Raw genomic sequence first — 24,940 nt, forward strand, 5'->3', positions numbered from 1 at the left:
CCCATCTTGTGCCACCCAGCCCTGTCCCCACCCTGTCCCCACCCTGCCCACAGCCTGTCACCATCTTGTGGCCAACCTGATCCCAGCAAGTGCCACCTACGCATGAGGATGAGACCTGACCTCACTTCCTTCCCATTTTGCCAAAGAACTGCCACTGAGCCGACAGCTGCCCCTGGCAGTGAGTGACAGCCAGTGCACATGGCCGGGGACACGGGGATGGCCGGGAAGGCGGCGCTGCTCCTGTGGGGTGAGTGCCCCGGGCACGGGCCTGACACCCCGGGGATGGACCCCGGTGGGGAAAAGACCGGTGGGGAGGGGGCACAGGGGGGCTGTGGGGTCCCCTGAGGTCCCCAAGGCCAGCAGAGCTAGTGCATGGGCATGGACCCCAGTGTGAGCAGAGGAGTGGGGTGGTTGTGGGGACAGGAAAAGGGGGACAAGAAGAGGGGAAATGGGATGTGGGGACAGGAAAAGGGGGATAGAGATATGGGGACAAGGATGTGGCAAAGGAACCTTGGGGCTGTAGCAGTTGTGAGGACAGGGACAGGGGCACAGGGATGCAGGGACAGGGACAAGAGCCATGTACCATGCAGATGGGCTGTGGGGATGGGTTCCATTAGAATGGGATGACGGGCCATGGGGATGTTGCTGATGGGACCAGGGCTGTGAGGATGGTGGTGGTGACCTGGAGGAGAATGGGGTGTCCACAGTGTCCCCATGTCCTGCCTCAGCCCAGGGTGACCGAGGTGTCCCTGTCCTCAAGACCTCTGTGCTACACCAGTGTTCCCACTGCAGACAGTCTGGGGACAGACACCACACCATGTCCCCCAGGTGCTGCTGTCCCCACCCAGCCCTGTCCCTTCTCCCTTCCAGCCCAGACCCTCAGCCTCGCTGGTGAGTCCTCAGGGGATGCCATGTCCCCACCCTGCTGTCCCCAGCTCCATGGTGGCCCTGGCAGGCTGGTGTCCTCTGTCACCCACAGGTGCCCAGACCACCCAGCTCCTGGTGGAGCCCCCCTGGAGGCCGGCGGTGCCGTGGGACCGGGTGACACTGACCTGCCAGGGCTTGGGGCCTGCCGATGCCCCACCTGGTACAGGGACGGGCAGCGCTGGTGGCTGGAGGGGCCCGACCACTTCACTGTCACCGAGAGTGGCAGCTACGAGTGTGACAGACCTGGCAGTGGGCTCAGCCCCCCGTGACTGTCTCAGACGGTGAGGGGGATTTGGGTGTCCTCAACCCACCACCTGTGGCACCCTGACGGCTCTGGGTGGGCTCCGCTCCATGGGTCACTTCTCGGTGTGGCCTGAGCCTGTCCCCTGCACACGGGGACATCCCAGAGCATCCCAGTTTGGGGGGACCCTGTTTGTGGAATTGGGGACCTCTGGTGCTCTGGCTGTGACCCAATGGGGTCCCCACAAAAACGAGACCACCCCAGTGTGATGGGACCCCTCTGTCCCATAGGCCCCTTGGTGCTGCAGGTGCCGGCACGGCCACTGCTGGAGGGGGACACGGTGAAACTGCGCTGCCGATGCCAGTGGGACCTGTTGGTCACTGAGGTGCGATTCTACCGTGGGAACAAGGAGCTGATTAAGACCCTCCCCAGGACCGAGCTGTCCCTGTCCCCTCTGCACCTGCACCACAGCGGCCGCTACCGCTGCCGGGTCTGGGTGAACTCCGGGGTATCACGGGGGTGGCAGGAGTCAGCGCCGGTGACAGTGACAGTGCACGGTGAGCCTCACCCCCACAGCCTCCCTGGGTCCCCTGGTTGGGGACCCCCAGCACTGCCTGCAGACCCCCATTACTGCCCAGATCCCCTATCTCTGCTACGTGTCTTGAATCCATTCCCGGCTCTCTCACAGGATCCCCCAGCCCTACGTGGGCACCCCCATCTTTCCTGTAAACTTTTCCTATGTCCCCCCATCACTGCTTGAGTCTCCCTCCTCATCTACACATCCCTCACTGGGTCGCTTCGCCCATCTCTGAGTCAACCCCACCCCTCCCTGCTCTGCCCTCACGGTCCCCAGGTCACACCATCCCCTCCCTGGGTCCCCACACCCTCCCTGGGTTCCCCCCCCCTTCTCCAGGTGTCCCCTCTCTGAACCCCCCCATGTTCTTTAGGGTTCCTTTCCAGGCTCTGCCCCCCCTCTTATTCACTGGGATTCCCCTGCCCCTCTCCACCCCCCCCTCCTGCCCCGTGTTCCTCACTGTCCCCTGGTGTCCCTCACTGACCCTTGCTGTCCCCTCTCCAACAGAGGTCCTTCTCTCGGGGGTGTCTGTGTCAGCACAGCCCCCTGGGGGACAGGTGGCACTGGGGGACTGCCTGGTGCTGAGCTGTGCGGTGGCCGCGGGGACAGGTCCCCTGTCCTTCACCTGGCACCGTGGGGGCTCAAGGACACTGCTGGGCACCGGCCCCAACCTGGAGCTGCGCCGCGTTGGGGACAATGACAGTGGCCAGTATCACTGCCGGGTCAGCGATGGGGACAGCGTAGAGGAGAGTGTCCCCCTGAATGTCACCGTCCTGGGTGAGCAGGACCCTCAGGCTGGGGGTGATCCCAACCGCAGCACCCCCATCCCACCTCACCAGATGCCAGCCCTGTCTGTGTCCCCACAGTGCCCGTGGCCAATGTCACCATCACCCCCGGTCCCCTGTCACACCAGGTGCACGCAGGTGACCCCGTGACCCTGCGCTGCTCGGTGCAGGTGGGCTCAGCCCCTGTCACCTTCACCTGGCTGCACAATGGCCAGGAGGTGGCCCGGGGTCCCGTTATGGAGCTTGGGAAAATCAGTGTGGAACATTCAGGCACCTACCAGTGCGTGGCCACCAACCAGCTGGGACAGGATGGGCACCGCGTGTTCCGGGCACTCAGCGCTGAGCTGGCCCTGGAGGTGACCCCTGACTCACCCTGGGTCACAGGTGGGCTCACAAGGGGTCACCGGGGTGTTCAGGACCCCTAGGGTTCACACTGACCCCAATGTGTCCCCCTCTGTCCCCAGCAGTGGCTGTGAATGTCGGCAGGACCCTCCTGTTCCTGCTCCTGCTCCTGGCTGTCATCGGGGGCTGTCACTGCTGGCACCGCTGGGGTGGGTGACAATGGGGAGGATGGGGGTCCTGGAGTGAGGGGAAGCCCCCAGAGTGGGAGCAGAGCTGGGCCAGCACCCAGGGCCCCTGAGCTGGGGAAAACTGAGCCCACAGTGACCTCGGCTGGGGGTCCTGGGGGATTTGGGGGGAATTTGGAGAATTTGGAGAATTAGTTGTGTTCCAGGGCCATCCCTGGGTGGGCTTTGAGGAGCATTGGGGTGCCACTGTGAACTCCTGGATGGTTTGGGTACGTCTTCAAGGGCCATGCAGGGATGTTGGGGGATCTTTCTGGTGGCCTGGGGGAGTTTGGGGGGTGCCTCTCTCTGCCTGGCTTGGGGTTCTGGGGCACAGTGGGTCACAGACACTGAGGGGTGGTGGGGGCACTGCAGAAGTTTTGGGGGGTTCCAGGGGTGCTTGGAGTGACTGGGGGGAATCAGGTGTCTGTTGGGAATCAGGGCTTCAGTGGAAATTAGGGGTCCTGTGGGTGTTTGACGCTGCCAAGTTCCCAGGAAGGTTCAGTGGTCCTGGGGTCCCCAAGGTCACCCTCTCTCCTTAATCTTGCAGCTGCCAGGAAGCCCCAGGACAGGTGAGTGGGGGGCTCTGGCTGGGACTCTCCTTTGCCCCTCCCCAGACACCCCTCAGACCCCTCTTATCCCCACAGGACCCCCCCAGAGGAGGGGGCAGTGCTGGACCCCCACGTCATGGGCACTGAGCAGACAGGGGGTGAGTACAGGGGGGACACGGAAACATCATCCCCAGGTGTCACCCCCCACTCAGGTCCCCACAACTGGTGTCACTCTCCGGGCCCCCACTGGTGTCCCCTGGTCCTGCCACACCTCGGGATCCACAAGTGACCAACGCAGATCTGCCAGGACCCCATGAGGGACAGTAGGATCCCCATGACACCTTTGAGAGTAGGCTGTGACACTGGGGACACTGGCAGCGCTGGGGGACATCGATTCCCCTCAGCGGTCCCTTCTTCCTCTTCACTGCACCCCACTGGGCTCGTCCTTCCCTCACCCAGTGCCGGGCCGGCACATGACCCTTTTCCCTCTACTGTACCTTAACTTCAGCATTTTGATTAAACTGTGTGAGAAACAAGGCACACTCCTTACTATCTTTAAATATTAATAAGGTAGAAAAGGGACAGCAAGCAGCGTGCTGGGTGCTGGGCAACTGCCCAAGGTGCACAGTTCTCTATAACAATTCTTCTTGTGTACCTTTTTCATTGTATTGATTGAATACATATTCAAGAAGATTAGGCATATTTCAAAAATACTTTTGAGTTTACATGTTCTGGGCGTTCTTTTGCTTGGTTTCACCCATGACTCATTCTCTTATAGTACATGCCTGTGCTGGTTTTGCATTGATTGAAGAATAGCTTTGGCAAAATAAATCAGCGATTAGCTTTGAATATCGACAACCTATTGAACCAATTAATGAGCTAGGTAAGCCTCTGTGGCCACACAGGTTGAAATCAGAAGAATCCCAGAAAAGTTCTCTTCCCTTCCCACCTGGGCAGAGGTCCCCAGGTGCCGGCGGGGTCGGCCCCGCTCCGCCGCGTGGCCCCGGGCCTGGTGCGGCCTGGCCGGGCCCGGCGGCTGCTGGAGCCTTGGCAGGGCCGGGCCCGGCGGCTCCCGGGCAGGGCAGGGGAGGAGAGAACGCCCCGTCCCGGCCGGATCGGGCCTCCAGCGGCTGCTGACATCCTGCTGCTAAAGCCGCCCCCATGGCGGCCCCGGGAGGCCTCGCAGGGCCGGGCCGGGCCCCCAGCGCTGCCGGGCAGAGGAACGGGGGAAGCCCCCAGCGCGGCTTTGGAAGAATTCTTTACTATGAACAACTCCAGACACCGGCACCAAGACCCCTTGCGGAGGGAGAGGCCCCAGCAGCTGGAGAGATCTTGCGGCCAAGGGCAGGGGCAGCTCTGCAGCCGTGCGGAGCGGCCCCGCAGCTGGAAATTGAATGCAGCCAGAACCCCGGAGATCCTGGCCCAGCCCCGGCACGGCCTGAATTTACCACCTTCGGCCACTGCCCGGGAGAACCATCACGGCCTCTGCAGACTGGGAGAATGGAAACTCCTCCTTTGCACGGATGGAACTTGCAAAGCACTAATCCTCTCTTAAGTGAGACGAAACGACAGAGTGAAGCCAAATAGAGAGACAATATGAAGACATCAAAGTCGGTGATGGAGGTGTTGAAACTTAGATGGCAAGAGAAGGAGAAGATGCCTTGGTTTTAGGCTGAAACTCTTTTGTAATTGGGAATGGACTGTGATATCCTAGAATATTCCTCTAAGTCATGGAAGGCATGGATGGCGAGATCAGAGTATTCAGATTTTAGATCTGAGCAAAGGCATTTGTGGTCAACGAAGTAAATACTGAAGTAGTTGTGATCTTATGAGAAGCTTGAACAGAGAGAGAGATGAAGATGAAGATCTGCCCCCAAAAAGAGAAAAGATCTCTGTTCCTAAAGATGTAGAAAACCTTTGCTTTTGAACCGTTCATCTTTAAAATGGTACCCCATGAGTTTACATGGCCCATTACGCAGCTGTGGGAAGGCTGTGTGATATGGGAGGGACTTCACAAATGCAGATTCAGAGGCGGCTGGTTTTGTGAGAATGAAAAAGCCACAAGAGAACTGTTCTTTCTTGTGGGGAAGTTTCCATGGCCAACCAGAAGAGACTTTTGTCTCTGAGAGAACTGATGAAAGACTATTTTAGAGGTAGTGACTGACATGAAGTCTAAGTTTTGTTTTCTCTGGATGTTGTCAGAGAGAAAGAAAGGAGTTTTTGGGGAAGAGGGGAAGAGTTTTGAAGGTATTTTTCTGATTCTTGTTATTTTTTTTCTCGTAGTTTTCTTAATAAACCTGTCTTTAGATCTTTGAAAGGACGTTTTCTCTCTAATTCTGATGCTGTTTTACCTATTACAGGATTTGATGAGTGATCTCTCCTGGTCCTTGTCTCAACCCAGGAACCCTCTCCGCTGCCACCATTCCATCTCTGCCATCCCCACTTCCCAGTGCACCCCCGGGTCCAGGGTGAGAGGGAGGAAGAGAAGGGAAAGGAAGGGAGAAGGCAGGAAGGAAGGCAGGAAGGAAGGCAGGCAGGAAGGAAGGCAGGAAGGCAGGAAGGCAGGAAGGCAGGCAGGCAGGCAGGCAGGAAGGAAGGAAGGAAGGAAGGAAGGAAGGAAGGAAGGAAGGAAGGAAGGAAGGAGGGGGTTGTTCCTTCTGCAAGCTCAGGCAGGCAGTGGCCGATCTCAGCAATGCCAGCAGCCCCTTCTCAGCAGAGACATTCCCGTGGGTGATTTTCTACTGCTTCTGGGTGGGGGGAAAGAAGGATGAGGACCCCAAGTGTGGCTCCACACAGTGGGCTGTGCTGGTGCTGGCCACAGGAATCACCAGGAATATGTGGGAGCTGAGAGAGGTGGATGCATTGGGAGGTGTGAGGTGTCAATGCATGGGATCCAAGGGATATGGGTGTGTGGGGGCTGTGGGGCATGGAGATGTGGGAGAGGTGGGATATGGATGCCTGAGAGTCAGTGGACAGGGTTACAGGACAGGTTGGGGAGGAGAGTGCTGTGAAAGCCCCTCCCCTGAAGGCCCTTTTGGTGGTTGCTGTCCATGACCTCGAACACCACTGGGGGCTGGCGGGGTCTGTCCTCCTCATCCTGGTCCTGTCTGGGGCCTTTGTAGCTCTGGGGAAGGAGCCCTGGCACAGGCTCCCCAACGGGGTGAGACGGGGATGCTGCTGGGGGGTCCCTGTTCTCCGGTCCCACCCCATCCGTGGCTCCAGCCGTCATCCCCGTGTCAGGCTCTGGGGACTGATCTTGTGGAACGTCCTCCGGGGCAGGCTGTGCTGCTGGGGGGCAGGAGGGAACCTAGGAGGACAGGGAACCAGACTCTGCATGAGGAGCACAGGGGGGCTTCTCTGCAGGGCAGCTTTGAGAGGGGAGTGCAGCAGTGACCAATCCAGTGACCTCAAAGACCTGCTGTGAGCCTGCTCTGTGATGTAACAACCTCCTCTATGATGTGACACCACCACTCTGAGATGTCACAGTCATCTCTGTTAATGTCAAACAACTATCATAGGATGTCATCATGTGCTCTGTGATGTCATACACAGCTGCCCTGTGATGTCACAGCCCACTCTGTGATGTCACACATTTCCCTTCTATGATGTCAGACTCTGCCCCAGGAATCCTTGGCACTGATTCTCCCAGGAGAGGGGATTTCAGGGAGCCCAAAAGACATCGTTGGGCATTGGCAGAGCTGTTGTGGAGACAGAGGGAATTCCACAGCTCAATCGCTGCCTGGGGTTCTCCCAGGACCCTTCTGCTGTGGGGCTCCTCAGGGTGCAAGAACAACTTCTGTTGGCAAGGGCAGACATACCACGAGATTTTGGCTGGAGGGTGAGGGGCTGAGCTTGGCTCCTCTCTCTCTTGCTCCTGGCACCGGAGGTGGGACAGTGCTGCTGTTGCTCTGGGGACAATTGGCCGCCACTACAGAGTTCCACCCTTCACTGCTTCTCCTACCATGAGTGAGGCTTTGCTGAGAAGGGCAGCCCTTGAACTGGCATCTTTTAAACTCCCTCAGGGAAAGGACCCTCACCATATTCTCAGGTGCCTCAGGGGAGAACCCAGCACCCAGAGCCCCTCATCCTTCCCAGAGGGCGCGTCTCATGGCTGCGTGTGGCAGCTGTTTGCGGGAGCACGGCTGTGGCTGCCCAGCTCCGCTGTTTTCTGTGACTGCTTTGGGCTTTTTGCTACCCTTGAACCCAACACCCCACCCAAGCCCCACGGCTCCTGCTACAGCTTCAGAGTTTTTGCTACACCTCCTTTGCCACCCTGGGTGTGCCTCCTCCCACCGTTCCAGCCGCCACTCCGAGGGTTCCTGCTGCAGCCCATATTGCCGTCCAGAGCGGCACCGTTCCCAGCTGCCCCCCAGCCCCGTCAGTGAGGGAAGGACGCTTCTCTCTCTCTCCCGCCCGCTGAGTCTCCATTAACCATGGAGAGAGAGACAGCTGAGATGTTGCCACAGCGCCCCCTGCAGCCGCGGGGGAATCATTGCACCCGCCCTGCCCGGCCGGGAGCCACCAGCGCCCCTGCCGGCTGTGCCCGGAACTGCACCGCAGGGGAAGTGCCTGCAGCCCCGAGAGGGCTGGGACTGGGTTTGTGCTTTTGTTTGTTGTTGGTGGCGGTGTTGTTGTTTGTTTGTCTTGTTATAGATATTCTAGTAAAGAACTGTTATTCCTGTTCTCTTATCTCTGTAAACCCCACACCAATCTCTTCAACAGCCTGACTGGGACCTCCCTCCGTCCGAGCTGACCTGGCAGTGCTGAACAAACAAAAACCATTTCTCCCAGTTTAATCAAAAAGCTGCATTTTGGAACCAATGAGAAGGACAAGGGTCCTGTGCCCCCTGGCACTGAGGGAGAGAATGGGGAACCCCTCTGGGTACTGGGAGCACTGGGAGCACTGGAACGGGGAGCTGTGGGGCCAACATGGGACCCGCCACTCGTGGCCACCCCCTGGGTACGGTGGGCACCCACAAGAGCTGGGAGGGACACACAGAGGGGGTGTCCTTGGACAGGGACCTCCAGTGCTCCCAGTGTCCCCCAGTGTCACAGCAAATTCCCATAGATGTCACTGGGGTCCCGCTGTCACCTGTGGGGTCCCGGCATCTCCATGTAGGTCACCTGGGGGGATGTGGCCCGGGGCGGCCCTGCGAGAGACACCAGATATGAGGACCTGGGTGGGGGGTGACACCCGTGGGTGATGTGTCCCTGGCCCCTCCTGTACTCACCCCCTGCCTGCTCGGTGCCCACGATGTGGGTATACAGCAGATCCTCCACCTCTGGGGGGGCCGGAGGATCCTGGGGGGCCCTGTGGGGATAAGGGAGTGTCTGTGGGGCTGGGGGGAGTCTTAGGTGAGGGTAAAATGAGGCGTCAGATCTTGAGACCCCACTCACCTTTCCTGCTGCTTCCTGAGGGCTGCAAAGGGAAGAGGGGAGGGTGACTGGTGGGGTCCTCACGGGCTCTGAATAACATCGGGTCCCCTGACTGCCCCTGGGAGCCTCGAGCATCTCTGAAGCTCCTAAAAAACCTCGAACTACCCTTGAACCCCATGAGCCCCCAAACTGCCCTAAAACCCTGACAGAACCCGCAACATCCCTGCATGACCCTCCAGGAGCTCCCCAAATCTCCCAGGGCCCCCAGTCAAGGTCTCTGGGGGCTCAGCTTCACGCAAGTCAGGAGCTGTTGGTGACACCATATGGTCCGTGTGTTCTGGAGGAGCTTCATCCTAATCCCTGGGACCCCCATTCCCCCTCATTGTCACCCACACAGGCGGTGCCGCCGGTGCCAGCCCACGATGACAGCCAGGAGCAGGAGCAGGAACAGGAGGGACCGGACGACCCCTGCAGCCACTGCTGGGGACAGAGGGGGACACAGTGGGGTCACCGAGAAACCCAGAAGTCCTGCATCCCCCGTGTGACCCTGTGTCAGCCCACCTGTGACCCAGGGTGAGCCAGCGGTCACCTCCAGGGCCAGCTCAGGGCTGAGTGCCCGGAACACGCGGTGCCCGTCCTGTCCCAGCTGGTTTGTGGCCACGCACTGGTAGGTGCCCGAATGTCCCACATCGACGTCCCCAAGCTCCAGGATGGGACCCTGGGCCACCTCCTGGCCATTGTGCAGCCAGGTGAAGTTGACAGGGGCTGAGCCCACCTGCACCGAGCAGCGCAGGGTCATGGGGTCACCTGCGTGCACCTGGTGTGACAGGGGACCGGGGGTGATGGTGGCATTGGCCACGGGCACTGCAGAGACACAGACAGGGCTGGAACTTGGCAAGGTGGGCTGGGGGTGCCATGGGTGGGATCACCCCCAGTCCGAGGGTCCCACTCACCCAGGACGGTGACATTCAGGGGGACACTCTCGGCCGTGCTGTCCCCATCGCTGACCCGGCACTGGTAGTGGTCACTGTCATTGTCCCCAACATGCTGCAGCTCCAGGTGGGGGCCGGTGCCCAGTGGTGTCCCTGAGCCCCCACGGTGCCAGGAGAAGGTCCGGGGACCTGTCCCCTCGGCCACTGTGCAGTTCAGCACCAGGCGGTCCCCCAGTGCCACCTGTCCCCCGGGGGGCTGTGCCCACGCGGACACCCCTGAGAGTGGGACCCCTGAGGGGAGAGGGGGACACCAGGGGACAGTGAGGGACTTGGGGATGTTCTGGGAGGAGCAGAGGATTCCCAGTGAGGAAAAGGGGATGCAGAGCTAGGGGCTTTAGAAATGAATGCCATGAAATGATGGGGGGTTCAGGGAGGGGACACCTGGAGAAGGATGATGGTAGACTCCAGGGAGGGTGTGGGGATGCAGGGAGGGGATAGGGGGGACATGGAGGGGGACCAGAGCAGTGATTGGGGAACATGGAAAAAGTTTACAGGATAGATGGGGGTACCACGCTGGGGGACCCGGCAAAGGATCCAGGAAAGCATGGGGGACCCACCGCCGGTATGGGGTGTCCAGAAAGTAATAGAGGTCTCCAGGCAGGGCTGGGGGACCCAGGGAGGCTCTGGGGGCTCCCCGTGCCCATCCCCGCACTTACTGTGCACTGTGACGCAGAGCCGGGCGCTGCTCTTCCACACCTTCCTCTCCTCAGAGTGCACCTGGCAGGTGTAATTCCCCGAGTCGGAGACCCCCACGGCGGGCACCAGGAGCTGTGGGGACACCTGCGGGCCCCCCACCAACTGCCCATCCCGGTAGAAGAGGTGCAGGAGGCGGGTTCGGGGCCGCAGGGGTCTGGGGGTGCTGAGGCAGCTGAGATGGAGGCGGGACCCCTCGATGGGCTCGGGGGCACCCTTCAGCACCGGCACCGTGAAGAGCTCTGGGAAGGAGACAGGAGGTTAGGACTGTGACTCTGAGTCCACTGGGAAGTGGCTTTGGGATTGTCAAGGCATAAGATGTTGGAGTGTTGGGATATCAAGGTGGCAGCTGTGGGGATGCTCACCATGCACTGTCACTGTCACTGGTGCTGAGTTGTGCCATTGTGACATTCCCGAGCCCACCAAGCCCCCGCAGAGGTAGCGACCGCTGTGGTGCAGCTGCAGGGGGGACAGGGACAGCTCGGTGCCACTGACGGGCCGCCCCAGATCCGTCTCCTTGTGGTAAAATCGCACCCCAGTGACCGACATGTCCTGCGTGACCCGGCAGCGCAGTGTCACCGTGTCCCCCTCCAGCAGTGTCTGTGTTGGCACCTGCAGCACCAGCCGATCTGTGGGGCAGGGGGGTTCTCACACTGAGGGACTCAAGAGGGGTCCGGGGGGTCCCCATTACACCAGAGGCCCCTAGGAATACCAGGGGGAAACCCATCACCCTGGGATGAACTGGTGTGCACTGGAACAAATTGGTGTGCACAGGGGTACAGTGGGATGCACTGGCATGTCCACATGTGCTGGGGACTGGGACATGAAGCCACACGTGGACAGGAGCCCACGCTGAGCCCTCATGGGGCACCAACCTCACAGCCCCACTAACCATTTAATACTGACACGGGGGGGCTGAGCCCACTGCCGGGTCTGTCACATGTGTAGTTGCCACTCTCGGTGACAAGGATGCGGTCAGATCCCTTCTGCCTCCAACGCCGCCCGTCCTTGTACCAGGTGGTGGCACCGGTGGGCCCCAAGCCCCAGCAGGTCAGTGTCACCCGGTCCCACAGCACCGCCGGTGTCCAGGGGGGATCCACCAGGAGCTGGGTGGTCTGGGCACCTGCAGGTGACAGAGGACACCAGCCTGCCAGGGTCAGCACAGGGCTGAGGACAGCGAGGTGGGGACGTGGCGTCGCCCGAGGACTCACCAGCGAGGCCGAGGGTCTGGGCTGGAAGGGAGAAGGGACAGGGCTGGGTTGGGGTGGCAGGCCAGCAAGAGAAGCTCCTGGGGGATGGGATGTGGAGACTATCACAGAATTGTCCCAATGGGGAAGTGGTTTGGCATGGAAATTTCAAGGACAGAGACATCCTGGCAACTCGGCTGAGGCAAGACACAGGGACACTGTGGACACTCCGGGAATGGGGACACCACAGCCACCCCATGTTTTCAAAGGTCACCACCACCATCCTCACAGCTCCTGTCCTCACAGCCCATCTGCATGGTACATGGCCCTTCTCTCTGTACCGGCAGCCCTGTTCCTCTGTCCCTGTTCCCACTGCTGCACCGCCCCAAGGTTCCTTTGGCCACATCCTTGTCCCCACATCTCTATCTCCCTGCTCCTGCCCCCACATCCCAGTTCCCCTTTTCCTGTCCCCACAGCCACCCCACTCCTCTGCTCACACTGGGGTCCATGCCCATGCACTGGCTCTACTGGCCTTGGGGACCACAGGGGACCTCGCAGCCCCTCTGTGCCCCCTCCCCACCGGTCTCTGCCTCACCAGGGCCCATCCCCGGGGTGTCAGGCCCGTGCCTGGGGCACTCACCCCACAGGAGCAACACCACCTTCCCGGCCATCCCCGTGTCCCCGGCCATGCGCACTGGCTGTCACTCGCTGCTGTGGCCACCGGTCCCCTGGGTGGCGGCTCTTCGGATGAAGAGGAAGGAAGAAAGGTCACACCTCGTCCCCACGTGTAGGTGGCCCTTGGTGGGGGATGGGTGGAGACACAGCAGGGGACAGGCTGGGGACATTATGGGATAATCTGGGGGCTCAGTGGGGGATGGTGTTCCCAGGAGTGGGGGCCTCAGGGGATGTGGGGAACCAAGGATGGTTGTACAGGAGAATGGGGGTCCAGGGGAATTGGGGTCTTCATGCCTGGGGACATTCAGGGATGGGGGTCCCGGGTGATCATGGTCCCCATGGATTTCGGGTAATGGGATGTAGGTCCCAGAGTTGGGGGTGAAGGGGACCCTTGGGAAGAGTGGTTATGGAAGAAGAAGCAGCCCATGGGATGGGATCAAGGCAATGGTGGTCCTGTGCAATGGGAATCCTGGGATGGGGGTCCCAGGGAGCAGAGACCAAGGGAATGGGGGTCCCATGGTTGGGTTCCCAGGGGAATGGGGGATGGCAGGGATGGGCAGTGGCTGACACACGGGGGGGCGAATTCTGTCCTGGGGGGAACAGCAAGGGGGGTCCTGTCCTGGGGGGATCCTGTCCCACGGGGGACACATGATGTCCAAGGGGGTCCTGTCCTGGGGGATGGCAGCTCCAGGAGGGTTCCAGACTTTTCCATTCCTGCTGATCCCCTGCAGGATGTGAGCCAGTAAGAGCAGCTCAGGAATGGAGCCCCAGGCAGGAAGGAGCTCCCCAACTCCTCCTCCTTGAAGCCAGTGGCCATCCAAGTGTGGGGCCCAGCCATGGCCCAGCCCCAGTGCACAGGGATGGGCATTGGCCAGCCCTGCTCTGGCCAGCCCCAGGTGGCAGCCACGACCTGAGGCTCCCCCCGCCCCCTTGGCTTTGATTCTGGCAGCTTTAGAGCTGCTGCAAAGGTGACAATTCTGTGGCAGGAAAAGGCCTGGCTGTGGTTTCCTGGGCCCTGCAAGAAGCACAAAAGCCAATGGGAGCCCAAGCAGTGGCTCTGCGAGGGCCTTGGATGGTTTTCAGAGCAGGGCTGGCTGCAAACCCCCCTGCAGGGGCAGCTGTGAGGGAAGCAGTCCGGAAATGCAGCAATTGATCATTTTGTCCCTCTCAGCAAGGGGCTGAGAGAGCCCCAGAAGTTCTGCAGATCCCACACCCATCTGCTCAACAACCTGACCGGGACCCTCCTTCCTGAACAAAACCTGCAGCCCTTTGGAACCTCCCAGAAAGAATGTTTGTGTTCTGGATGTGGACACCACAACAGAGGGAAAAGTGTGGAAATGTTGAGCAGGGGCTCCAGCCGTGGATCTGGGGAACAGGGGTGTCCCAGCAGGAGCAGGGAGTGCCCAGGCAGGGGAATTCAGGGCAGGGTGGAGTGCATTTCCCAGGGAAGCAGACCCTGAGGGACACACGGGCATTTCCACGGATTCCTGTGCTCTGTTCCAAGGATGGACAGAGTTTCTCCCCTGTTGGGAGCAGAAGCCATGGGAAGTAAATCAAGTTTCAGGGTGGGAAGGAGGAAAATGGGCAGAGTTCCTAAATGTGGCCCAACCAAAGCCTTCCCTGTGGGCTGGGCTGCTGCCCAGCAGGCCGGGAACAATCCCATGGACCTGCTGGACACTCAGGGAGATTCCACACTCCATGTTATCCACAAGCAAACGCTGCTGTGGGATGCACCAAAGGGCTCCTAAAGGGAACCAGAAAGTCTCATTTCTGTGGGATTTGTTTGAGTTTTAATTGTCAGTGACTAGTTGGGAGGGCAATGATTAAAAGGATTCTATCAACCAGACCATTTTCTATATTGTTAGTTTGATTTTTGCTGAGTTTATTTTTTATTGGGAAAAAATGTGTTTTGGGAAAATATTTTTGCCTTTATTTCATGGTTGTATAATTTTGTCTCAGCCAATTGGGCATCAGGGAATTCGACCAAATTTAGCCAGGCATTTACCATCATCAGGGCAAGATTCTATCTGGTGGCCCCTTAAGTTTGGGCAGCGCATAGATCACTGGGACCCACTGGGGACAGCGGGAATGCTCAGTGCCCCCCCAGGATGTGCCACCTCTGGGACAGGAATCCCCAAGGACGTGGCACCCCCAGAACGAGGAACCCTCTGGGACAAGACCCTGGGAGACGCCCCAGGTGTCACCACAGCAGAGGAGCCCTTTTCCCTCAGGGCAGGACCCCTCTGGATGTGCCCCCCAGGACAGAACCCACGGCCTCAGCTCAGCATAAACGGCCTCTTCCTTCTACTGCAGGAAAGAGAAAGTGAAAATCTTTCATCCCCCACAGCCCCCAAACACTGCCTGCACCCCCCAGCCCCCTTGGCCCCTTCCTGGGATCCCCCCACCGTTACCTGCTCAGGTGTTCCCTGGGATGGCTGAGCCAGGAAATGGGGGGATGGGAAAAGCCCAGGGGTGTGTGGGGCACAGACCCAGAGCCTCCACCCTGGGGTGCCCCCCTGGCCATGAGCACACTGTGGGGGCTGTGCTGGGCTCTGAGTCACCCCGAAATCTGAGGCACCCAGGGCAGGAGCTGAGACCCCCGTGCCCACCCAGCCACTGCCCATCCCTGGGACCCCCATTCCCCTGGGAACCCAACCATGGCACCCCCATTCCCTTGGTCTCTGCTCCCTGGGACCCCCCTTCCAGGACTCCCATTGCCCAGGACCACCACTGCCTTGATCCCATCCCATGGGCTGCTTGTTCCCATAGAACCCAAATTTCCAAGGGTCCCCTTTTCTCCCCTGGACCCCCAACCCTGAGACCCATATTCCATGACCCAAAACCCCTGGGGAAACATTTTCCTGCAGGACCCCCATCTCTGAATCCCCCGAGACATGGAGACCCCAATTCCCCTGGACCCCCATTCTCCTGGACACCCCTCCTTGGTTCCTCACATCCCCTGAGGCCCCCACTCCTGGGAACACCATCCCCCACTGAGCCCCCAGGCTATCCCATAATGTCCCCAGCCTGTCCCCTGCTGTGTCTCCACCCTGCCCCCAGCAAGGGCCACCTACACATGGGGACGAGGTGTGACCTTTCTTCCTTCCTCTTCATCCGAAGAGCCGCCACCCAGGGGACCGGTGGCCACAGCAGCGAGTGACAGCCAGTGCACATGGCCAGGGACACGGGGATGGCCGGGAAGGTGGCGCTGCTCCTGTGGGGTGAGTGCCCCGGGCACGGGCCTGACACCCCGGGGATGGGCCCTGGTGAGGCAGAGACCGGTGGGGAGGGGGCACAGGGGGGCTGGGATGTCCCCTGAGGTCCTCAAGGCCAGCAGAGCCAGTGCATGGGCACGGACCCCAGTGTGAGCAGAGGAGTTGGGTGGCTGTGCGGACAGGAAAAGGGGGAGAAGAACAGGGGAACTGGGATGTGAGGACAGAAACAGGGGGATAGAAATGTGGGGACAAGGATGTGGCAAAGGAACCTTGGGGCTGTAGCAGTTGTCGGGACAGGGACAGGGGCACAGGGATGCAGGGACAGGGACAAGAGCCATGTACCATGCAGATGGGCTGTGGGGATGAGTTCCATTAGAATGGGATGACGGGCCATGGGGATGTTGCTGATGGGACCAGGGCTGTGAGGATGGTGGTGGTGACCTGTAGGAGAATGGGGTGTCCACAGTGTCCCCATGTCCTGCCTCAGCCCAGGGTGACCGAGGTGTCCCTGTCCTCAAGACCTCTGTGCTACACCAGTGTTCCCACTGCAGGCAGTCTGGGGACAGACACCACACCATGTCCCCCAGGTGCTGCTGTCCCCACCCAACCCTGTCCCTTCTCCCTTCTAGCCCACACCCTCGGCCTCGCTGGTGAGTCCCCAGGGGATGCCATGTCCCCACCCCACTGTCCCCAGCCCCATGCAATGGCCCTGGCAGGCTGGTGTCCCCTGTCACCTGCAGGTGCCCAGACCACCCAGCTCCTGGTGGAGCCTCCCTGGAGGCCGGCGGTGCTGTGGGACCAGGTAACACTGACCTGCCAGGGCTCGGGGACCACCGGTGACACCACCTGGTACAAGGACGGGCAGCGTTGGGGCCAGAACAGAAGCGACCGCTTCACTGTCACCGAGAGTGGCACCTACACATGTGACAGACCTGGCAGTGGGTCCAGCCCTGCCTTGAGAGTCATGAATGGTGAGGGGGGATCTTAAATGATCAGGGTGGCCTCTTGTTGGGTCTGCGTGGGCTCCACTCCAAGTGTCGCCTTACACCGCTCATGTGGCTAGAGCCTGTCCCCTGCACTCAGGGTCATCCCAATGCATCCCAGTGTGATGGGGCCCCCGTGGTGACACCTGTGCCACGGAGCGTCTCCTGGTGTTCCTGGGATCCTCCTGCGCAATGGAGACTCCACCCAGATGTCCGCGGTGCCATGGGCACCCAACTTGGAGAGGTCCCGTGCCACTCAGTTTGAAGGGACTCTCCTGTCCCACAGACCGGCTGGTGCTGCAGGTGCCAGCACAGACACTGCTGGAGGGAGACACGGTGAAACTGCGCTGCCGGGTCAGGCAGGACATGTCGTTCAGCAGGGTGCGGTTTTACCAGGACGGGAAGGATCCTGGAGGGTTCCTCACTGGGACCGAGCTGTCCCTGTCCCCCCTGCAGCTGAACCACAGTGGCCGCTACCACTGTGTGGCCTTCGTGAGCTTCGGGCTGTCACTGTCAACACCAGTGACAGTGACAGTGCACGGTGAGCACCCCCACTGCTGGAACTCCAATATCCTGACACCCCCAAAGTCACTTCCCAGGGGACTCAGAGTCACAGCCCTCACCTCTCCTCTCCTTCCCAGAGCTCTTCACGGTGCCGGTGCTGGAGGGTCCCCCGGAGCCCATCGAGGGGTCCCCCCTCAATCTCAGCTGCCTCAGCACCCCCAACCCCCTGCGGCCCCCAGCCCCCCTCCTGCACCTCTTCTACCGGGACGGGCAGTTGGTGGGGGGCCCACAGGTGTCCCCGCAGCTCCTGGTGCCCGCCGTGGGGGTCTCCAACTCGGGGAATTACAGCTGCCAGGTGCACTCCGAGGAGGGGACTGTGCGGAAGAGCAGCGCCCGGCTCCACGTCACGGTGCACAGTGAGTGTGGGGATGGGCACGGGGAGCCCCCACAGCCATCCCAGGTCTCCCATCCTTGCTCAACTCTCTGTGTGTTGCCCTGCCTTCCCTGGGCTCTCCCTGCGTCCTCCCATCACCTTCCCTGCTGCCTGCATCCCTCACCAGGTCCCCTGACCCGCCCCAGCTGCACCTCTCCCTCTCCAAGGCCCTTCCATTGTCCACAGGTCCCACTATCCCTGTCTGGGTCCCCAAAACCTTCCCTGTGGTTCCCTTCAACCCTCTCTATGTGTCTCCTGGCTGAATCTCTCACCCTGCCCTGGGGTCCCTTCCAGCCTTTTTCAAGCCTCTCTCCCATCTCTGGGCCCCCTTCTTCCTCACAGGGATCCCCCCATCCCTCTCTGATCCTCCCCCTCCCTAAGTCCTTCACTGCTCCCTGGTGTCCCCCACTCCTCATCCCATGTCCCCAATCCCTCGTGTGTCCACCCGCAGGTGTCCAAATCTCGGGGGGAGTGCAGCCCCCTGGGGGACAGGTGGCACTGGGTGACTGCCTGGTGCTGAGCTGTGCAGTGGCCACAGGGACAGGTCCTCTGTCCTTCACCTGGCACCGAAGGGGCTCAGGGGCACTGCTGGGTGCCAGCCCCCACCTGGAGCTGTGGCACTTTGGGGACTAGGAAAACAGCCACACCAGTGCTGGGCCAGTGATGGGGACAGTGTGGCCAAGAGCCCCACATGGAACCTCACTGTCCTTGGGCTGAGGGTGATCCCACCCACAGCATCCCCAATTCCACACATTCCCATTCCACCCCAACCCCCCACACCATCCCCAATCCACCCCAGGTCACAGCCCCCACCCCTGGCTGTCACAGCCCAGGGGAACTGGGACCATCTGGCTCCAGGTGTCCCCACCCAGGACATCCAGGCCATGGATCCCTAATGCCGCCTGTCACATGTCCCACTCCCCATCAGGTCACATTCACCCTACTGAGCGTGACTCTCCAGGGGAGTGAGTCGCTTGGCATTGGGGTGATGCCCCCGTTGATTTGCCTCATCAGACCCATCACATCCCACCCACGCCATTCCGTGCCCCCCACGAGGTGACAGCCATTACCACACTTGGACACAGCTGCCCTCATCCCGTCCTCACCTCAGCCTCATCCCATCCTCATCCCTCCCCCCTCATCCATCACATGCCCTCATCCCACAGCACATGATGGCTCCACCCCATGGGGTCACTGTCCTGGCTGAAGGAGACACTCTGTCTCCAGCTGCCACCACACAGACTCCCTCATTCCCCCAGGCCGGGTGCAGCCCCTCCTCCTGGCCTCAGCCCTGTCTGTGTCCCCACAGTGCCCGTGGCCAATGCCACCATCACCCCCGGTCCCCTGTCACACCAGGTGCATGCAGGTGACCCCGTGACCCTGTGCTGCTCGGTGCAGGTGGGCTCAGCCCCTGTCACCTTCACCTGGCTGCGTGATGGGCAGGTGGTGGCCCAGGGTCCCATCCTGGATCTTGGGAACGTCAGTGTGGGCCATTCGGGCACCTACCAGTGCGTGGCCACCAACCAGCTGGGACAGGACGGGCACCGTGTGTTCCGGGCACTCAGCCCTGAGCTGGCCCTGGAGGTGATCCCTGGCTCACCCTGGGTCACAGGTGAGGTCACATGGGGTCACCGGGGTGTTCAGGATCACCGAGGTTTAATGTGACCCCAATGTGTCCCCCTCTGTCCCCAGCAGTGGCTGTGAATGTCGGCAGGACCCTCCTGTTCCTGCTCCTGCTCCTGGCTGTCATCGGGGGCTGTCACTGGTGGCACCACTGGGGTGGGTGACAATGGGGGGGATGGGGGTCCTGGAGTGAGGGGACGCCCCCAGCGTGGGGGCAGAGACAGGGCAGCACCCAGGGCCCCTGAGCTGGGGGAAACGGAGCCCACAGTGATGTCGGCTGGAGGTCCTGGGGGGTCTGGGGGGAATTTCGATGGTCTTGGTTGGGCTCCAGGGCCATCCCTGGGTAGGCTTTGAGGAACATTGGGGTGGCATTGGGAGCTCCTGGAGGGTTTGGGCAGCTCTTGGAGGGCTGTGCAGGGATTTAGGGAAATCTTTCTGGGGTCCTGTGGGAGTTTGGGGGTACTGTGGCTGTTTGGACCTGCTGGGGTCCCAGGAAGGTTCAGGGGTCTCGGGGTCTCCATGGTCACCCCCTCTCCTTTTCCTTGCAGCAACCACGAAGCCCCAGGAAAGGTGAGTGGGGGTCTCCAGCAAGGACTCCCCTTTCCCCCTTCCACGGACACTCCTCAGACCCCCCTTATCCCCACAGGACCCCCCCAGAAGAGGGGGAAGTGCTGGGACCCCACATTGATGGCACCGAGTGGGCAGGGAGTGAGTACAGGGGGGGACAGGCACACGTCACCCACCAGTGTCACCGCTCACCCAGGCCCTCACAACCAGTGTCACTCTCAGGGCCTCCCCAAGTGACCCCAGGCCCTGCCCCTCCTCGGGATCCACAAGTGACCAACATGGAGCTGCCGAGACCCTACAAGCGACAGCAGGACCCTGATGACACCTTTGAGGGTGTGCTGTGACACTGGGGACACCGGCAGCACTGGGAGGCATCGGTTCCCCTCAGCAGTCCCTTCTTCCTCTTCACTGCACCCCACAGGACTCCTCGTTCCCTCGCCCAGTGCTGGGCTGGCACGTGACCCTTTTCCCTCTTATTGTACCCAAAATTCAGCTTTCTGATTAAACTGCGAGAAACAAGGCTCCTGGCTGCAGGCGGCAGCTGTTTGTGGGAGCACGGCTGTGGCTGCCCAGCTCCGCTGTTTTCTGTGGCTGCTTTGGCTTTTCCTACACTTGAACCCAACAACCCGTGTCCCACCCGAGCCTCGTAGCTCATGCTACAGCTTGGGAGGTTTTGATAAACTTCCTTTGCCACCCTGGGTGTGCCTCCTCCCACCGTTCCAGCCGCCACTCCGAGGGTTCCTGCCGCAGCCCATATTGCCGTCCAGAGTGGCACCGTTCCCAGCTGCCCCCCAGCCCCGTCAGTGAGGGAAGGACGCTTCTCTCTCTCTCCCGCCCGCTGAGTCTCCATTAACCATGGAGAGAGAGACAGCCGAGCTGGCGTCACAGCGCCCCCTGCAGCCGCGGGGGAATCATCGCACCCGCCCTGCCCGGCCGGGAGCCACCAGCGCCCCTGCCGGCTGTGCCCGGAACTGCACCGCAGGGGAAGTGCCTGCAGCCCCGAGAGGGCTGGGACTGGGTTTGTGCTTTTGTTTGTTGTTGGTGGCGGTGTTGTTGTTTGTTTGTCTTGTTATAGATATTCTAGTGAAGAACTGTTATTCCTCTTCCCATGTCTGTTTCTGGAAGCCCCTTAACTTCAAAATGATAATACTTTGGAGGGAAGGTGGTCAAATTTTCCATTCCAAGGCAGGTTCCAGCCTGCCTTGGCAGACACCTTTACAGCAGGATACATCTTTTTGGCAGCAGAGGGCAGGTCACAGTTTGCCTTGACCTGGAGGGATGTCCAGAGCTCTGGAACCGACTGGAAACTCAGACCCACCCTGTGCCATGGACTCACTCATTCTGACTGGCTTGGAAAAGGGGGAGGCTCGGGAACACCCACAGGGCCTTTGAGACATCATCGTGTGCGGAACACAGCAGAGGACGTGTTTGGGACAGGGGAGAAGACAATCCAGAGCCTCCTGAAAGCCGCTTTGGCCATCAGAGCAATGAAGGTCCAGGGCCCTGCCAGGTTCCTCTGGTGGAAGAAACTGTCTGAGGGAAGGATCCCGAGTTTTCCCCTTTCAGGGGCTTTCCCTGGAAATTGTTCCTTTTTTGACCCTCAGGGATTCTAAACCTTGTTGCTGTTGGTTTTGTTCTCTCATTGCTGTTTGCAGGAAATTGTTTTCTGTCAGCCCTTTGGGACATTTGCCTTTTGTGCCTCCACTGGCAGGGGGAGGGGCAGCAGCCCCTGGTTCCAGTGTCAGCCCAGAACTGGAGAATCCCATTCCTAAAGCCCGACAGAGCTCAACAAAGAAACACCATTTCTGCCAGTTGAACCAAAAGCTGCATTTTGGGCCAAATAACAGGGAAACGAGTCCATGGGTGTTCTCAGAGTGCTGAGAGGGGGATTGCAGAGCCAGTGGGAGCACAGGGGTACTGGGAGACAGAATGGAGAACACCCGGATCTACTGGGAGCAATGGAGAGGCACTGGGAGGGGAAATAGGGAGCCCCTGAGGGTACTGGGAGCACAGTGAGGAGAGAATGGGGAAGACACTGAGGGCGCTGGGAGCACTTGGATGTGGAATGGGAAGGCAGTTGTGGTAGTGGAAGGAGGGTGGGGAAGCCCTTGGAGATTCTGGGGGCATGGGGAGTTCTGGGTGCCCTGTGCAGCCTCACACGTGACCCCCCCCTTGTGCTCATCTACCCGTGAATGTTGAGCACCCATGGGAGCAGGAGCAGGGACACATGTGTGACTGCCCATGGGTGGGGTCCCCCACTGCCCCCCAGTTCCCCCAGAGCCCCCCAGTGCCCACTGGAGCCCCGAGTGTCACAGCACATTCCCGTAGGTGTCACTGAGTTCCCGCTGTCGCCCATGGGGTCCCCGCAGCTCCGCGTAGGTCACCTGGGGATCCTGGAGCGCGGTGGCACGGGGGGACGCTGCGAGAGACACTGGCTGTGGGATCTGGGTGGGGGTGACACTCTTGGGTGACGTGTCCCAGTGTGTGTGTCCCACCCTGTACTCACCCCCCGTCTGCCTGGTGCTCACGACGTGGGTGTACAGCACCTCCCCCTCCTCTGAGGGGGCCGGGGGATCCGGGGGGACCCTGCGGGGATAAAGGGGATGTGTGGGGGGGAATGGGAGGTCTTGGGGTTGGGGTAAAAGGGGACAGTGTGGTTTGAGCCCACACTCACCTTTCCTGCTGCTTCCTGGACTCTAGAAAGGAAAGAGGGGAAAGGTAACTGCGGGATCCCCAAGGCCCCCTCAGAAATCCTGGCACCCTACTGGGCCCTCAGATTCTCCCAGAACCCCTGAGCATCCCTGATGCCCCTCAGAACCCCTGAACCACCCAAGTGCTCTGGACCTCGTGAGTGCCAAGAAGCCAATCCTGGCAGGGAGGGAGACCCTCCAAATTCCCCCAGGATCCCTGAGAGAACCCCCAACATCCCTGCAAGACCCTCCAACAACACCCAAAATCCTTGAGGACCCTGAGCACTCAGCACTGCCCAAACCAGGAGCTGTGGGTGTCACCCATCACCCCCACATTCCAGGTGGCCTCCCACCTCCCCAGGGCCCCCGTTGCCCCCATTGTCACCCACCCATGTTGCTCCACCGGTGCCAGCCCGCAGCTGCACCCACGAGCAGGACCAGGAACAGGAGGGACACGCCAACCCCTGTGGCCACTACTGGGGACAGAAGGGACACAGTGGGGTCACCTGTCATTTTGGGGGTCCTGCAATCCCAATGACCCTATGTGACCCCACCTCTGCTCCAATGTCCACGTGGTGTCACCTCCAGGGCCAGCTCAGCGCTGAGTGCCCGGAACACGCGGTGCCCGTCCTGTCCCAGCTGGTTGGTGGCCACACACTGGTAGGTGCCCGAATGTCCCACACTGACGTTCCCAAGCTCCAGGATGGGACCCCGGGCCACATCCTGCCCGTCGTGCAGCCAGGTGAAGTTGACAGGAGCTGAGCCCACCTGCACTAAGCAGCACAGGGTCACGGGGTCACCTGCGTGCACCTGGTGTGTCAGGGGACCGGGGTGATGGTGGCATTGGCCACGGGCACTGCGGGGACACAGAGATGGGTCTGAGGATGGGGGAATGGCTGGCAGCCAGCAAGAGGGACAGGGACACAGGGATGAGAGTTTTCTGGAGAGTGCTGTGGGTGAGGCCACCCCCAGCCTGAGGGTCACACTCACCAAGGACGGTGACATTCAGGGGGACACTCTCGGCCACACTGTCTCCATCACTGACCCGGCACTGGTATTGGCCGCTGACATTGTCCTCAACATGCTGCAGCTCCAGGCAGGGGCCGGTGCCCAGCGGTGTCCCCAAGTCCCCCCGGTGCCAGGTGAAGGACCGGGGACCTGTCCCTGCAGCCACCGCACAGCTCAGCACCAGGCGGTCACCCAGTGGCTTTGGAGGTTTCAGGATACTGGAATTCCAGCCGTGGGTGCGCTCACCGTGTACTGCCACTGTCACTGGAGATGACGATAATGGCCACACGCTCTCTAAACCCTCACAGTGGTAGCGGCCACTGTGGTTCTGCTGGAGAGGGGACAGGGACAGCTCGGTCCCCCTCAGGAACATCCCCAGATCCTTCTTGTCCTTGTAAAACTGCACCCTGCTGACCGATATGTCTGGCCTGACCCGGCAGCGCAGTGTCACCGTGTCCCCCTCCAGCAGTGTCTGTGTTGGCACCTGCAGCACCAGCTGGTCTGTGGGACAGGAGAGTCCCATTGAACTGAGATGCACCAGACAGGTCCAAGGTGGGCACCCATGGCACCGGGGACATCTGGGAGGAGTCTCCATGGCATGGGAGGATCTCAGGGGCACCAGGAGCAACCCCACGGCACACGTGTAACCATGGGGGTCCCATCACCCTGGGATACAATGGGATGTCCCTGAGTGCAGGGGACAGGCTCTTGCCACACGACAGGTGTGAGGCAATCCTTGTAAGTGAGCCCCCCAGACCTCTCAGGGAAGAACCCATATCATTTAAGATCCCCCCTCACCATTTAAGACCATCATGGGGGGGCTGAGCCCACTGCCGGGTCTGTCACATGTGTAGGTGCCACTCTCAGTGACAACGAACTTCTCCCGGACCTCCTGCCACCAGCGCTGCCTGTCCTTGTACCAGGTGGTGGCACCAGCAGTCCCCGAGCCCTCGCAGGTCAGTGTCACCCGGTCCCACAGCACCGCCGGCCTCCAGGGGGGCTCCACCCGGAGCTGGGTGGTCTAGGCACCTGCAGGTGACAGGGGACCCCAGCCTGCCGGGGACACCAGCCTGCCAGGGTCACCACGGGGCTGGGGACAGTGGGGTGGGGACATGGCATCTGCCAAGGACTCACCAGCGAGGCCGAGGGTGGGGGCTGGAAGGGAGAAGGGAAGGGATTAGGGTGGTGGTGGCACTGGAGGGACAGCACCATTTGGGGGGACATGGTGTGATGTCTGTCCCCAAACTCTCCCCAAGGGTAACACTGGTGCCGCACAGAGGTTTTGCTGACAGAGACACCTCAGTCATCCTGGGCTGAGGCAGGACATGGGGACACTGTGGACCCCCCATGCTT

At 60.7% G+C, this 24,940-nt stretch overlaps 2 protein-coding genes, 2 long non-coding RNA genes and 1 pseudogene across 4 annotated transcripts in view; 3 read left to right on the plus strand and 2 right to left on the minus strand.

The window, feature by feature from the left end:
- The first annotated feature begins 216 nt into the window (after positions 1-216).
- LOC136302902 (Fc receptor-like protein 4) lies at positions 217-5,196 on the plus strand (annotated as a pseudogene).
- A 3,261-nt stretch (positions 5,197-8,457) lies between these two features.
- Positions 8,458-9,301, minus strand: LOC136303233 (uncharacterized). Its single transcript, XR_010724186.1, has 3 exons — positions 9,039-9,301; positions 8,873-8,952; positions 8,458-8,791 (listed from the first exon to the last, which is right to left on the minus strand). It is a non-coding gene; the product is annotated as an uncharacterized lncRNA (long non-coding RNA).
- A 101-nt stretch (positions 9,302-9,402) lies between these two features.
- LOC136302904 (Fc receptor-like protein 3) lies at positions 9,403-12,494 on the minus strand. Its single transcript, XM_066206489.1, has 8 exons — positions 12,485-12,494; positions 11,914-11,934; positions 11,595-11,825; positions 11,068-11,331; positions 10,666-10,944; positions 9,971-10,240; positions 9,579-9,824; positions 9,403-9,497 (listed from the first exon to the last, which is right to left on the minus strand). Exons 1-8 carry the CDS (start codon positions 12,492-12,494, stop codon positions 9,403-9,405), a joined length of 1,416 nt encoding a protein of 471 aa, XP_066062586.1.
- Positions 12,495-16,444: 3,950 nt separating this feature from the next.
- Positions 16,445-24,940, plus strand: part of LOC136303047 (Fc receptor-like protein 4) — a 34,702-nt gene continuing 26,206 nt past the window's right edge. The window contains 4 exon segments of the mRNA XM_066206636.1: positions 16,445-16,480; positions 16,483-16,750; positions 17,049-17,303; positions 17,404-17,682. Of these exon segments, the coding sequence (XP_066062733.1) occupies positions 16,445-16,480; positions 16,483-16,750; positions 17,049-17,303; positions 17,404-17,682 (838 nt within the window).
- LOC136303243 (uncharacterized) lies at positions 19,825-20,302 on the plus strand. The gene is made up of 3 exons (XR_010724192.1): positions 19,825-19,892; positions 19,969-20,030; positions 20,112-20,302. It is a non-coding gene; the product is annotated as an uncharacterized lncRNA (long non-coding RNA).

This window comes from Chamaea fasciata, unplaced genomic scaffold (genome assembly GCF_029207755.1).
Source record: "Chamaea fasciata isolate MVZ Bird 193981 ecotype frontalis unplaced genomic scaffold, bChaFas1.0.hap1 SCAF_31, whole genome shotgun sequence".
In the NCBI taxonomy this organism is placed as follows: Eukaryota; Metazoa; Chordata; class Aves; order Passeriformes; family Sylviidae; genus Chamaea; species Chamaea fasciata.

What these genes read in the sequence shown, in the direction of transcription:
- LOC136302904 (XM_066206489.1), bottom strand. An exon ending in AGTGACAGTGACAGTGCATG is followed by an intron (nt 10,945 to 11,067) that starts GTGAGCATCCCC and finishes TCTCCTTCCCAG; the next exon opens with AGCTCTTCACGGTGCCGGTG. An exon ending in CCTGAATGTCACCGTCCTGG is followed by an intron (nt 9,825 to 9,970) that starts GTGAGTGGGACC and finishes AGGTGCACGCAG; the next exon opens with GTGACCCCATGACCCTGCGC.